This window comes from Eleginops maclovinus, chromosome 5 (genome assembly GCF_036324505.1).
Source record: "Eleginops maclovinus isolate JMC-PN-2008 ecotype Puerto Natales chromosome 5, JC_Emac_rtc_rv5, whole genome shotgun sequence".
Classification (NCBI taxonomy): domain Eukaryota; kingdom Metazoa; phylum Chordata; class Actinopteri; order Perciformes; family Eleginopidae; genus Eleginops; species Eleginops maclovinus.
Genome location: NC_086353.1, coordinates 17,047,136 through 17,062,715, shown reverse-complemented (window position 1 = coordinate 17,062,715; position 15,580 = coordinate 17,047,136). Strand labels below are relative to the sequence as shown.

The following is a 15,580-nucleotide window of genomic DNA, read 5'->3' as shown; positions in this document are numbered from 1 at the left end:
TTGTGAGATAGCTTAGCTGAAATGGTAGCTTAAGGTGACAGATAAATGGTTAAAATTGTAGCTTTAAATAACGCATGATTGTTGAAATAGTTGGACTAAAATAACGATTAAATGGTTGAAACAAAGCCAAACTTAATCCATCCAACAGGAACACAGACAGTTTAACTGTATACACTTACATATCATTTATTGTTGAATAATATCCAGTTTGAAATATACTCAAAGGAACATACTCTCACATACCTACAGTTAGCATCAGCATATGATTAGCGATCAGACATGCCGTCACTTGCTATGAGGAATGTCACGATGTATTGTCGCTTTTATCAAAGGTATTGTCACAGTATGTGTGTTCCGCTGTTGGACTCTTGCGTGTGTTTGTGTGGATTTTAGAGATGTTGTTGTGTTCCTCGCTGTTACAGGGCATACCAAGTCTCCTGATTGACTCTCCCCGCTCAAGCAAAAGAAAACATTAATCCATCCTGCCAAGCCCAGCTTAATTTCTATAAATACATCCCCCCACCATGCTTGTTGTATGCCATGTACTGTATATTCCTTGGTCCTACTGTTGCTTTAGATTGAGGGGTTTCCCAATTCTGTCCAATGCTGCATATTGTCCCTTTCAATCGATGATATTATGTCTCAGATGAAATTCTATAAACCTTTTTCAATGTTTTTTGTATTTTATTAGCCCCAGTCTGCAGTGGAGGCTCACATTGTCCTCACTTTGTGATTGTAGGTAAAGGCCATCTCGTGTGCTGGCGGCGTAGACAACCTAATAGTGCTGGACCAACAGAAGTACAAATCAACAACGCATGACTTGACCACTGCAGATATTAACATGTGTGGCCAGTACAAGTGGAAGTGTGGCGAGCTGGAGTTTGAGTCCCTGATGAGAATGCTGGATAACCTGGTGAGTCCACCGACATCAAAGTGAGACGGTCTGACATTCAACACGAGCAAAATAATAGGAAAATAACACTTATTTGTTTATCAAAATGCCTAAGGGTCATTAAGCAACTTCATAGGATAAACCATTTTCACATCTGTTCTGTGTTTTATGAAGGAAAGTTTCTCAGAAGATTTATTTTCCTTTTTTTGACATTACTTGTAACAATGTTCTTAAACTTAATGTCTGTAAGGCTTTGTAATCCATTGAAAATAGTAACACAACCTCATCAAAATCACCCTTGTTTTTGTTGAAATCAACTAAAGAGGGACTTGTTAGATACCATGTGTACCATGAGTTGTAAAAGAGCGCCCCCTACAGAAACTTAAAATGTATTATCAGTAAATACAGGAGAAAAGCTTAGGGTTAATGCTATGTGTGGGCAGCACATGTAATTTAGTAAGCACAATTCAGAAACAGCTTGAGGAGGGAGAGACTTAATTTGAATGACACAATTATACACGGTAATGTTTCATCAACACAAAGAGCTGCTGTGTCTTCCATTGGTGAATGTCTTTACTCTCTCCATCTGAGCTCCTCTTATCGTGTCTCTTAGTCTTGTCACTACTTGTGTCACCTTCTCACATACAACACTTTTCATCTCTCTTCCCCTCACTTACTTCTCTTTGGTTCTGCTCTCTCCTCTTTTGAGTCACTGCCTCTTGGTATGTTGAGACTCTGAACAGCTCATCCCTGCGTTATCCCTCTCTTTTCATGACACCTCATAAACACAGCATTTGTATCTGATAAGCTCTTGTTTTCAGTGCAAAATCCAGACAACGTGATGAGAAAGAGAACATTTTTACTTCCTACTCTGTACTGTAGGGACTGTACATCCCTATTTAACAACCAGTTTAAAACTAAAAACCTTATTAAATGTGTGAATGTGAGGCAAGATGTTGCAGTAAAAAGAACAGCCCAGCTGACTTTCTGCATAAAAAGAAGGGGGATCAATCCAAGTTAAAAGGTCAACTCTGACAATGGTGCTGACATGAATAGAGAAGGACTAAACGGAACTTCACTGTCAAGCTGAGTCTGGAAAAACTTTCTGACGAACAGCAGGACCAAGTGAGGGTTCAGCGACAGAGAGAGAGGGGAGACATGGGAGTGTGAGAGAGAGGGAAGGATGAGAATAAAGAGGAGACGGATGACTGGTGGAGGGGGATGGAGAGAATAGGTTAGACAGGAAATGGCTCTCTGACTCCGTCCTCTGTGCTGCCAGAACTGTGTGGTCACACCACTCTTTCTCTCTTTCTCTTCCATTTGACTAACTGTGAAACTGGCAGCTCGACAAACGTAACAGAAAGGAAGAGTCACAGAACAAATGCTAACTTGTGACCCTTCTGGTGTAAAAATGAAACACTGAAAGCATCATTATGTGTGTATAATCACGTGAGCTACGTTTAAAGACCATTTATAATTCTCGTGGGGTAAACAGGATGGAGCAGAGGTGAAATGGGGACTGTATAATCACATCAGAAAAGTGATAATGTATTAATAAGCCTCCATTGGATGATTTTTCCCTGGTCACTTTAACCGAAATATATATGAAAGAAAACAAACTTATTGTGATCTTGTTTCCTGCTGCAGGGCTACAGGACGGGTCACGCGTACAGGCACCACATCATGCGAGAGAAGCCAAGGCACAAGAGCGAGGTGGAGATCCCCGCCACGGTCACAGCTTTTATGTTCGAGGAAGACGGGGACTGTGCCACGCGGCTGCCCTTCAAGTTCCTGCAGCAGCGGCAACAGAGGGAGAAAACGCGCTGGCTCAACTCGCCCAACAGCTACACCAAGGTCAACGTGGAGGGCGGGGAGGAGCGCTACAACAGCAGGACCACCACGGTGAGTGTGTGCTTGTGTAAGATGAGGTGAAAAACATCAGGTTCTTTGTTCATTTCTCAGTTTTGGAGATAACTGATGAACCTCTTTCCTAAGGGTTTATCACGTTTATTTACATTCATCATAGCATGACATCCAGTTTATTGTACTTGAGAGTACTTTGTTTTTGACTGGTTGTGCACTTGTTGTTAACACAAAGTACCAGGTCGCCATCTACTGGCTGAACAAGGAACTGCATTTATTTTGGCTGAGTTGCACTGGTTCATGTTTGTAATCTATTAGTTTTTTAGCTTAATGCTATATCTAAAGTGCTGTATAAATGGCCTTTCATGCAAATGGTCTCAGGAGAGATCCTACATATATTTACAGTTTTTTACTTGTTTTCAACTGCCTCCTTTCCAAAGTGGATGAAGGCTGAAGAGACTGGAACCCCAATCCGGATCGAGGACCCCAATCAGTTTGTCCCTCTCAACACAGATCCCAGTGAGGTGCAGCAGAAGAGGAACAAAGTGAGTCCAATTCCTCTTTTCTCTCAGCAGGTTTTCACATCTGAAAGTCTGAACCAACTTTCCTTTTTTTGTTACATTTTCTAAAAACTATACTTGACATTTATCTATGTCTGGTAGTTATCACCTAAGTGAGCTGTGTTTCCTGATCGATCTAATCAACTGGGTGGAAGATATGCTCTCCCCCTCTACATTGTATACTTAGACACTAGAACTGTACGTGGGTTTTGAGGGGAGGCAGTGTTTAATCAAAGACAAAATGAAACCATTCAGTGTTAATTTCTCCTTTTCTGCAACATGCAGTCTACTCTGTGCGCAGCGCATCTACCGTCTCTTTCTCACTCTACCAAACACTCCCTACTTACTGAGCTTTTTAAAAATGAGCTCCACTTCTCCTATAGTTTTATAGCCTGCAGAACTGTCTGTAAGTCCTGCAAAAGTCTGAACCATACAATAAATGCATTAACATTTAATGCAAACATTGTTTAGTTAACTCCAGGACGGATTCAGCTTTTTGGTCCACAAGAGGTTTCACACTGAAAGGTTTGAAAAGACACCAAACAAGGTAGGTGTGAAAGGGTCCTCAGTGAGCACTGACTTGTATTACCCTTACCCTTTTAAATGAAAGAATGTCACTATTAATTTTCCTGATGATATCATTGTGGGTTTTGTCCTTTCACAGATAAGAGAGCAGAACCGATTTGATATGATGACGTCCGGGCCGCGTTCTCAGCACCTTGCAGGCATCCCCATTGATGAACCGCGACGGGTAGGGATCACATTTTAAGAACTTGTGAAAAGTTTCGGAGTTAGAATAAAGCACAATCTAACACCAAGTCTGGTTTTGCTGAATGTCTACAGTTGACCAGTAACACCAAAAATAATAAGAAGAAATGTTTGATGTAACAGACCAAACTGATTCCTTTGGCACGAATATTCTACATTATCTATTCCTCTGCTTTTCTAAAGTTATGACAAAAAACTATAAAGGCACAAAATGAGATCTTCATGGCGTTTTAAATCTTTTTTAAGAAGTGTGTTTTTATTTTTGTTAGGGTTCAGAGCCTTTACAACCTTTGACATTACACATGTAGGTAGTAGGAATCCGTCATTCTCCAGTAAGTTCAGTATGTGTCTGTTTTTTGGGTACCGGTATATTGCTGAATACCACTCGGGCTCCCTGCTGCACTAGCGCAACACTGCACATTTCCCTAATTAGTTTTTTATTGAGCAATAACTCAAAGGTGTTCTCAGTTATTCTGGCTGATTGGACACAAGTGGAAACACCTGTGTCGGCGTTCCTTCGGTGTGTTGGAGCTTTAATCATCTACCTCAAGAGTAAAGACAGTTTGATGACACCTCTCCACCACCAGGAGGAGGCAAGTGAGAACATTTAGCAAAGGCTAAAGGAACATCTATTAGGTTGATAGTGTTACATACAAAAGGTTTCAACAGGAAAGATTTAATGAACACTGACACATGAATAGCGTAGACGCACGTTCTCAATGCTGACGGTTCTGTGGTTGGTGTCTTGTTTTGAAGGATCTGGTGCAGATAAACCTTCTGGTAAATATCCACAAGTGTTTTTAAATTTTTCCATTTCAGTGGTGTCTTTTTTGTGGAATCATTTCACACCTTTTTCCCCATTCAGAACCGAAAGACATTGCATGTTTTTGTCAATGTCATGTTTGATGAGTGACACAGAATTTCACCAAATCTCCTTCAAGTTTCACTCTTTGTTTTCCTGCGTGCGAGTTTTTGAAAAGAGATGATATGTCTGAGCATGATATTTCTTAGGAGATACTTTTAAACAAAAATGTAAGCATAAATGTTGTGAAATGTGTTTTTTGTATGTTGCATGTGTGACTTGTCTCGTGAGTATGATGGTATGACGCATTGGGACACGTCTCGTGCTTTAGAAGTGTTCATGTTTCCACAGTCTGATAAAAAGATGTTGGTCTGCAGACTAATTGGTTGAGAGTCTGTGCAGAGATGGTGATAACATGACTTCTGTGTGATGTGGTCAACACTTTTATCTTTATGAGCCGCTTCAGTTGGGTTGTAATGACCCACTCAGACACAGTGGGTTTGTGCAGCTTTGGGAGTGTGTGTGTATGATTGTGTTTAAAGTGTGTGTGTTGTAGAGGAAGAGAAAAGAAGGATTGTTTTTCGGCATGTGCATGTACTCCTGCTCTGAAGAGTACAGCAATTTGTTTGTAAATATGCGTGTGTACATGTGTGTTTTTGACTCCGGGTGGATTCTGTGTGTGAGTGCTCCCCTGCTCATGCCTCTCCCGGTCTCCTCCCCAGCCATACGTGCCCACGGAGGAGGAGCAGATGGCTCCCCTGCCTCCAAACCCCTTCAGTGAGCTGTCAGAGAAGGAGCTGCACGAGTACCGCAAGAACGTGGAGAGGAGGCAGCTAGGCGTCAGTGGTACGACACACACGCTTCAATACACACACTTGGAAAAACATGGAAGCTCATACACACCAGTGCAGATATTCATAAATGTTCATAGGTGTGTGGATTTGATTTTGAAATCTTTCACGCTCAACTTGAAAACAACAAACCCAGTCACACTGAGAGACATATGGACTTGTACACACGCACGCACGCACACACACACACACACTCAAACTCACACTCACACTCACACACAGACAGTGACTTTTTACTCGGAGCCAAAGACTGTATGTGTGTGTGTGTGTGCGCGTGCGAGAACAGCAGATAACCCTAGCGATATATAAAGGATATTGGAAGGACAGATTATTGTGCAGATTTAAAACAATCAATCAATAATCAATCTGTAAAGCCACAATTTCGAAGACTGCAGAAAGAGATTAGTGAGAGCCGGCGAGATTTGTCACCAGATTTGAGCGAGCAGCCGGGCTTTGCTGTCGTCAAAGATGTCCCTGCTGATATATCATCAGCCAATATATCGGTTTATACTTTGGCAGAAATCAATTGCAGCATTTATCTTTTTATATGTAGGATTTTAATGGATCATGTGAACGTCAATTTCTGTTAGATTGCATATATATTTTACTTACATTTATTGTTATTTATGATGGTTACATTTTTGGTTTCCATTTTACAAGCTGCTGCTATTGCGATCATCTTCTAAAGTCAAATTATTTTTTAAACTGTGACAAATCCCCCCCCCCTACCCACACAGTATCTCTATTGCAACTCTTTAAAAACTAAATCTGTGGTATCCACACAAAAAGCATTTCTTTAAACAAATAATATTGTCAAATTTACAATAATCATATTTACTTTCTCACTAGCCTCCAAAAAATATGTTCAGTAAACCAAAATAATTCAATGTGCCAACGCACACCAGGATAGTAGGTTGGACACTGTTTTATTAACAGGTTACTTTAAAAACAAGCCCCCTTAGTAGTCTCCTGTAATCTGTCAATAATTACAAAAGGGCCTACTCTAGTGTCTCTGCTGTGTGCTGTAACTTTGATTTATTTTGGTTTACTGTGGTTAACCCGGCCCCAGTGGCACCCAGTGGAGAAGCAACGCTCTGCCCCGGGTTTCTTCAGTTTCTCTTTAATCTCACAGATAACTCACTCTAACAAGTATCAGGCTTCATCCCACTATACTCGGTTCGGTGAGCTTTTCCATTTGTATGGGAGACTTTCAACTGTAGAAAAGACGAGACACTCACCTCCAGATGTGAGCACGTCCTGCTGAAGCGTGTTAAAGTTGTTAACAAGCACCATCTGACAATTTCAAGCACTCATAATCGGCTAAAACAGCTGGAGCAGATTTCAAACTGAGCCTGAAACCAAATCAGGATTTCTTTAAAGGGGCAAATCGGCTTCTCCTCGTCCTGCTCTCTAAACTTTGATTTGCAGATTGATTACTCTACATTTTGACTTTATTTCTGTAGTCTCTCAGCAGTTTTGTTAGCAACAAACCTCCATATAATCTCAGGGTCTTTAGCACTGTCGCCTTAGCAGCGACCCCATGGGACCTTTTCATATTCTAACACACTGCCTGCCTAGGGTATTACACACACACGCACACACACACCTCTATATACCTTTTCACATAAGTTCTCTTCCCTGTGGCCACGTGTGTGTGTGTGTGTGTGTGTGTGTGTGTGTGTGTGTGTGTGTGTGTGTGTGTGTGTGTGTGTGTGTGTGTGTGTGTGTGTGTGTGTGTGTGTGTGTGTGTGGGATATTCAATGCTAATGATATTAGCCCTCTGTCCCACACGTCACGGGAGAAATCAATAGTGAACAGAAAGTGAAGGAGGGTTGTCCACTATAGCCCCCCTGCTGCACAGCCTCCTGCCACGTTGGACCAGATTAATGTGTCGCTGCTTAAACCTGTGTGTGTGTGTGTGTGTGTGTGTGTGTGTGTGCACGTGCACGCACATCAGCATGCACATGTGTTCATGCATGTTTATAGGATCACCTACATGTGCAACTGTGTGTGTGTGTGTGTGTGTGTGTGTGTGTGTGTGTCCACTGTATGAGAGGCCGGTGTGACTAAGATAGCAGACCGAACAGACAGCAGGCCTTCACACCCGCCACATGAGTGGAGCCCGTTGCTATGACACTATTGCCCCCACAGCCCCACCAATCCCCGGTGGCCAATCTGGATGCAAGCTGGAGACCGTCTGTAATACCCTGATATATGCCTGGGCCACACACACACACACACACACACACACACACACACACACACACACACACACACACACACACACACACACACACACACACAGGTTTTGCTTGTGATAAGGTGTGTCAAGTCCACCCTGTATATAATCTTTTATGTCTAATTGTCAAATATAATTCTATTTGGCATATGTAGTGAAGTCTAAAGGTGCATATTGCAGCCATGAGTGCTGTGAAGTGCACTTTTATTGGTCTAAGTCATTTCTAACGTGACAACAGGTCTAATAAAATATGAAGCAACTTCAAACTGGGTTCACCCTTCAAAACTTGACTTTATGCATGTAACATCTGATACACAACCTATTAGCACTTTCACTGCACACTCCAGGCTGTTATGCAACCCTGTTCTATATGCCGTGTCCTTTGATGCTAATTTTATGTGTAAGCCTGAATGTGCTAATGAATGTGTTAGGTTAGTGATATGGGAATGTCATTCATTCACACAAATCAGTTCTTTAAACTAATGAAGCTGCTCAAGCTGAGCTAGACTGTAACATTTACTCTATGTACAAAAGCTGTGTTAAAAGCTGATTTTATCATGGGAGAGATACAGAAACCAAAGTGCTTAGTGAGTCCTGGTGCCAGGCATTGCTCTTTTTTAACTGTTTCTACAGTAAGAGAATTAAGCCCTTAGAAAGTCTTTTTACTATTAGGAGAGGGTCATATGGTTAATATCAATGTCGCAAAACTATCAAAAGTAGATTTATTCTAAATATTAAGGAGAGAATCAGTGACATAAATCTTATATAAACTCCTACATTGAAGCAAAAATCCTCACGTATAAAAACAAAACTAATTAATTTGCTTTTTTTTTCATTTTTAACCAATCCTTGTTAAGGATGATTCATTTAACATAAGTTGGTTAACAGTATCATTAAAAAAACATCACATCGACGTATAATGGTCAGCTCGAGCTTTTGATATACAGCCGCAGAAAGAATTAAGAGACCACTTCAGCATTATCATTTTGTCTTGTTTTATTATTGTATTCTATAAACTACTGACAATTTTTCTCTGTGTTGGAATTCAACAGACACTGGAATGGCTGCCGTACATGTAGAGATAAAGATTTAAGAAAAATTGGTCTCTTCATTTTTTCCGGAGCTGTATTTATTCTCCTTTTCTAAGTGCCTGAAGATGCCTCATACTTTAAAGATTTATAATAAAGATGTAAGGCATGACCAGCTTTTTAGCAGGTTTTGTGTTAGCATGTTTCACCGGGAGCTAGCTAGCTGCTCTGGAAATCAAACCTACAGCACTTAAGAATCCTGTCCGGGCATCTGTGTATATCAGTGGGATATTAAAGCTCAATAAAATGTTACTGTCACGCTCATCGGAGAAACACATGAAAAACGAGTGAGGATGAACAGGCAAGGATTTTTGGAAATGTTGTGTAAAAACAGCTGTGCATGGCCTGATTCTAACATGTGTGTTACCACTAATCTCTCAAACTCCCTCACCTCCCTCCCTTCATCCCCCTCCCCAACCTCTCATCCCACTCACCCCTGCTGTCGTCCTACTACTTCATCCCTCTACACAACCCTGCAATCCCCTCATCCATCCCTCGACCCCCTCCCCTCCCCGCCCTGCCTGCAGATGGAGAGCACGAGCTAACCTCCGACGACGGCTCCACTCTCTCTCAGTCTCTGTCTCTCACCCAGTCTCCGCAAAGCACTCCAGCTAAAGAAGGTATAACTCAGCCAGAGGGAGAGACACTGTCAGAAAGATCTCATACTGTATGCCTTGCTGTGTGTTAACACCAGATGTGTGTTTAAGTGTGTGTGCAAATTAATATGAAATGAACTAAAAGCTCAGTATGCAATGCCTGACCTGTGCTATTAGGATGTACTGCTCTAATGATTTTTCATTTAAAAGTTTGCCTGCCAAACAATAATGAAACTGCAGTAATATCCCATCAACTCTATTTAAAACCTAATTAGATTTTTATCCTAAATACATACCGTAGCTGCTGCTGTTCATTAAAACTCATCCAAACTTACCAGAAGTGATGAAACAACCTTTAAAGCACTTTCTCCCTCGACAAGCATAACAGTCGACAGTTTATACATTTGGCATTTGAGAAAATACAGATTCAGATCTACCTGTTTCCATTTGTTTCAGTACAATATCACATTCAAGTTGTAAGGACTTCTTTATTATTCATTACGGCAGCAATTTTCTTAACCTCACTTGAACTGCTTGCCTTGTTGGGGCCTTCAGGGACATACCTTTTTAAGACCAAATTCACATAAATTAGATCATAGTGCCCATGCCACCTATATATTTTTTCCGCTGGATTTGATTAGACCTCTTTTTAAGATTCCTCCGGTCTTTCTAAGGTTTTGTTTTCTGGTCATCTGACTCTGAAAAGGGAACTGAGGCTGCATGACATTTGAAGTCACACTGGAAATCTGATATGAGCAATAGATTCACTATTTGGGAAGAAGTTGATTTTTTTTGCAGACATTCAGACAAAAATATCGGCACAACTCTCATGTCTGTTCATAAATTATGAAGAAAGAGCCAGGTAATGGAATAGCTTAGCAATAAGATTTGAAGCAAAAATATGTGTTCTATAACCTACGAGAGGTCTTAATAAAAATGTTATTGTTTTAAAAAAAAACATAGCTATCACAAAATAGAAAATGTGGTGTTTTACAGGGAGTTAAATAGTTACAATATGTCGAACCAATTAATGATGAACAACCTTTATGCCCGGCAAAAAAAATGTCAGACTGTATTTTCATCTTTAGATAGCTAACTCTTCATCTTGAATGTTGGAGTGTCCTTATATGCATTGCCAACACAAATGGTCCCATCAGCACAAGATCCTTTTTTCTTCTCTTGCCTTTGGCGTAAATCATGACGGACCTGCCGGGTTGGTAACACGAGCATGCTATGATGTCACGTCTCGTGATTTCTGGGTATTGAATGTCTCTTGCTGCCATTTAGATCTACAGTCCCATATCTATTAGCCAGAAATTCTTGTGTCTGACATTTGAAGCCAGTATGTGTGCCTCTTAAAGAGACAAAGATCACAGCAGCCTCTCCACAGGTTGTAAATAATGACACTGAGAATGACTTCCTTTCAGCTTCCCTCCAGCACAAACACTCAAAACCACACAATGAGTAACAATTAACCCACAACGGCACATTGGCTCAGGGGACCCATATTTTCATACTCCACAACTATGAGGTCAGCCTGTAGCTAAGCTGAAACCAGGTCACTTGTTGTGTGAACTGTTGTTGATTATGGTTTTTTTCACTCGGATGAAAATAACACAAAGTCATTTTTGTTTTCACATTTTAGAATACAATAGATTATTTGCATCCCCAACATATAGAAAGTGATGTGACATTAGCAGGCCTGTTACGTGAACACTCATTAAGAGAGTGGGTTTAAGCCTCCTCTTTTAGGATAAAAGGAGGACAGACTTTTGGCTATCAGGTCACTGGAGTTTAACAGAGGCACGTTATGAAATATGTAGAGCACTGGGACAGCCTGTCTCTGTGTGTGAAGCAAAAGTTCAGCACGCAGTTCAAATGGTAACAGTGTGTATGGTGCATCAGGCACAGCAAAGCCTCACATGAGCATTGTGAGGTTAGACACAACAACATGAAGACCTGTAAAATACAACGCAACCCAACACAGTATTCCTGCAAATAATATAACTTAGTAAAGCTTATTATTAATTGTTTATTTGATAGTGATAGACCATGTTAATAACCATTAGTAGTTGGGAAACATGCTAATTTAAGTCTGTGGTCCTTAGGCTATAACTTTGCATTTTAGTTCAAACTACAAAGCGGAGGATTTGGTCAACACTAACTTGTTTAACTTGGGCTTGTTTTTATTCTTGTATATTATATTATTAACAAGCTGTTTCCCTCAATTATTCCTAAAACTGTTACAGCTGTTCACGTTGGCAAGCTCAGTCCTTGTCTGATGGATTTATTACTGATAAAAATATAATTTAAACGGGTAGCATATTAGTAAAAACATGCTATCATTGATAAAAAAGGAATGATAAGGATTTTAAATTGCAAAAGCCAGAAAGCCAACATGTGTACAACATATCCCCAAAGGTTTTTATGACTTCGTTTTGCCTATGTGCATGCTTGTGTGTGTTCATTTTTGTGGTCGTTTTTTTTCAACATATTATTTACCACAAATATATTTTTTTTATACCATCAGTAAGTTTGGATTTAGCTTTTAGTATCTCACTATCTTTTACATAATCTGCTCCATCATATGAGTACTTTGTACTCACATTATTTATATGAAAGGAAGGTCATAAGTGTATTAGTTGTGTGTGCTGTCTGTTAATATGGTATGTCTGGCAGAACGGCGTGAAACTGACTTTTTTTGTTTCGTTCCTTGTCCTCATCTGACCTGTGTCCCACCTCTCCTCCCTCAGACAACCACACGGGCCTGATGAACGGCAAAGAGGACCATGGCGAGGTGGACAAAGACCTGTGCAAGCGTGTCAGTCAGCTGACCACCAGCGTGGAGAGCGTGGAGATCACAGTGCGCTCAGGCGAGAAGATCGAGGAGGCGTTGTCCCCTGAGAGCTCGCCATCCAAGTCACCCAACACCAAGAAGAAGAAGAAGTTCCGCACCCCGTCCTTCCTGAAGAAGAACAAAAAGAAAGATAAGTTGGAGGTTTGAGAGAAGACAGAGGCCTGTCTGAAGAAGAAGAAGAAGAAGAAGAAGAAGAAGAAAGAGGGGCGGCAGCCGTTCTGTTTAACGTCTGTGTTTTTACTTTGTCTCTGTTTTCAATGTCCTCTTATGTTTTTAATTTTATTTGAATTTTTTAACAAATGCTTTTGTGTGCAAAGGGCAGTAGCACGGATTACATAAATAAGGAATTGGTTTGAAACAGAAAAATCTCCTTCTGCAAAAAAGACAATAATGTTTGCGAAATTTTGGGGTGAGCATGCCGTGCCACAAATTTGAAGCTGCAGCAGATTGGGTGTCTACTAACCTCCTCACCTGTGTAGCCCTCTAACAGTCCTCTTCTGATGCTTTTGGTTGTCATTTGAGGATATTTCAATCCTGAATAACTTAATAACTGTGGGGTTTCCCAGGCTGAAATTATAACTTGGAGCGACCATGCGTATTTCTTGCTTTAAAATAAATTGAATTGGTTGAATTGCAACACTAGTGTTGTAAAACTGCACAAGTTGAATCTAGACCTCTTTATAAGATTCCTTCGGTCTTTCTAAGGTTTTGTTTTCTGGTCGTCTGACTCTGAAAAGGGAACTGATAGGCTGCATGAAATTTGAAGTCACACTGGAAATCTGGTCTTAGAAAAAAACGCCACAGGGTTTGTGTTGATTTATTTACTGTGAAAGAGGTTTTATCTCCGCTCTCTCACACTTTTCGAGCTTCTTTAAGCATCTGATGCAGACCTTCTCTTCAGCTGATTGTGGCTGAACAAGAAGAGGAGTTTAAGACTGGACATGATAGTGAGGACGAAGGCTGGCAGTTTAGCACAACTAAGTTGACACAATCTCAGAATATTTATGTAGCATATCTTCTCCTCTTCATCTCAATGTTTTTTTTTTATTTGGGGGGGTTGCCAAACGGAATGGAAGAAGAAAAAAAAATCTCGTTTTAGTAAAGCATCATTGTTTGTCTAGTTTGTCATCTCATGAAATGTTATCTTTTTTTATCAATCACAAATTTGTTATTAGTCAACTCTGTTTTTGACTCACTTCGAAGCTTTTACAGAGAATTACAGATGTTAAGCATGTTTTTTCTTTTTTGCAAGAACGGAATTTATACGGCTGACTATGTCCTGTAGTGATGCCTGATTGCTCAAATTTTATTCTAATAGTACAGAGTACACAAATTTACTATATAACAGATATATGAAAACTGGATATGTCGGCTATAGATTTTTAACTATATATTTTTTATTTTATTGTGCTGCACTTTTTTCGTGGTATATAACACATTTTAGTTGCAGGTGGTTTCACCAGTGAAGGAGATTGTGAGGTTTCTGAAAAAAGATGTGCAAGTAGCAAGCAAGGCACGGTGCCGGAGAAAGGTCAGGACCCAGAAAGTGAGTCAAATGGAGAAAGAATTGACTTTCATTGGTGTCACCATGTGAGGAATGATCTTTACTTCTCAACAAAACAGGAAGGCTAGTGCGGAAAGTACCAGCATTAGCCAGCTCAAATGAGAGTCATTAGGGGTTATGGAGTTCGAAGAGGTGTTTTTGTTTGGTGTGTTCGTGGTTTTTTTAGCCATATTGTAATTATTTTTCCACCATTGTTTTTAATGAGACAAGGGTTGCGTTTTCTCGTCTGCCTGCATGGGCGTCAAGGCGCCCAACAAAACCCTAAAATCAAATCACCCCAGTGACTGCATTGAGACCCCTCAGGCTCCCAAATAACTTTCTTTTTTTTCCTCTCTTAATTTCCCGTTTGTTTCCTCCTGCAACTGGAACATTATAAGGAGGTCATGTGGACATTTTATTATGATTTGCTTGCTCTGCGAGCCCGCTCGTCATTTCAGCGTCTAAAGCCTCCCCCCATGTAATTTCTCTTGTAAACACATTTGTATGTTTAACTGTCAGTTGACCCACAGTTGAACTCTGCAAAGCCAAAGTGTGATGGGTTGCCACATATTCTCCTCCCCCCGCAGTTTAACCAGATGTACCAATATCCCAGCTAGCAATGTGAAGTATTGGATTTGGGGGCAGGGAGGGAGGGTTTGGGGACACATCTTTAGCTGTGTTAAACGATAGCTTTTGGCTCTGGGCAAAGAGCTGAGGTCACACAACTGAGAGATAGAGAAGGGAAGTGTGAGTTTGGAAATGGAAGTGCTTATGTGTGTGTAGTAAAGAGGGACAACCGGACACTAACGCACCATGTTTTTATCACTCAAAATGTCTTCTTTTTTCAAACAATCTCTCCTCCTGGAAACCTTTTTTTTCATCCTCCATTTGTATCGCAGTATGCTTTTTTTTCTTGTTTTAGTTTGCAGAGAGCGCTAGGCTTTTTTATTAACCATTTTATGAGCATAAATTGCTCCCAGATGAACTGAATGTGCATTGCATCCCTCTTATTTTTCACTTCCTCTTTTTCAGACTGTTTGCACCTTGCTTTACTAATGCCTCTCTATCCATCTTTTTTCTGTTTAAAAAAAAAAAACTTTTGCTTTGGCATGCCAGAATGAGCCAAGCTATTTTGTGACCTGTGAAAATCCTATATAAATGGTTATCTAATGGAGTTGCTTTTAGATGTATTGCTAATCAGTGTAAATTCACAAATAAAACTGTATTTTAAGAAACGGAACCTCATTTTTCACGTTTGTTCATCACAATTTGCCTCATCTCTCAAGTGTTCTTTTTAAGTTAAACATAATCCATATACACTCATATTTCCTTTATGCCATTATTATTAAGTGAGCAGGTACATGACGTGTAAACAGTTAAAAAGCTTAATGCTGAATTATTCATGATATATTACAGTAATTGAGAGCTTCAAATAGAATGATTTTTGAATGAGTGTTAAATGAGCAGGAAAACTGGTGCCTTTTTTTATCTTGATTCATGAGAATGAGTATATTTTTTGTG

The 15,580-nt window shown here is 40.2% G+C and overlaps 1 protein-coding gene across 6 annotated transcripts in view; it reads left to right on the top strand.

The window, feature by feature from the left end:
• add3a (adducin 3 (gamma) a) overlaps positions 1-15,294 on the top strand; it is a 95,200-nt gene extending 79,906 nt beyond the window's left edge. For 5 of the 6 annotated variants that reach the window (XM_063883200.1, XM_063883202.1, XM_063883201.1 and 2 more), the window contains 7 exons: positions 740-913; positions 2,540-2,794; positions 3,196-3,300; positions 3,980-4,066; positions 5,608-5,731; positions 9,591-9,683; positions 12,413-15,294. In XM_063883200.1, coding sequence (XP_063739270.1) covers positions 740-913; positions 2,540-2,794; positions 3,196-3,300; positions 3,980-4,066; positions 5,608-5,731; positions 9,591-9,683; positions 12,413-12,663 — 1,089 coding nt within the window. In that variant the 3' untranslated portion in view covers positions 12,664-15,294. The remainder of the gene's footprint in view (positions 1-739; positions 914-2,539; positions 2,795-3,195; positions 3,301-3,979; positions 4,067-5,607; positions 5,732-9,590; positions 9,684-12,412) is intronic. The other variant, XM_063883203.1, reaches the window with a different exon arrangement.
• Positions 15,295-15,580: the final 286 nt, after the last annotated feature.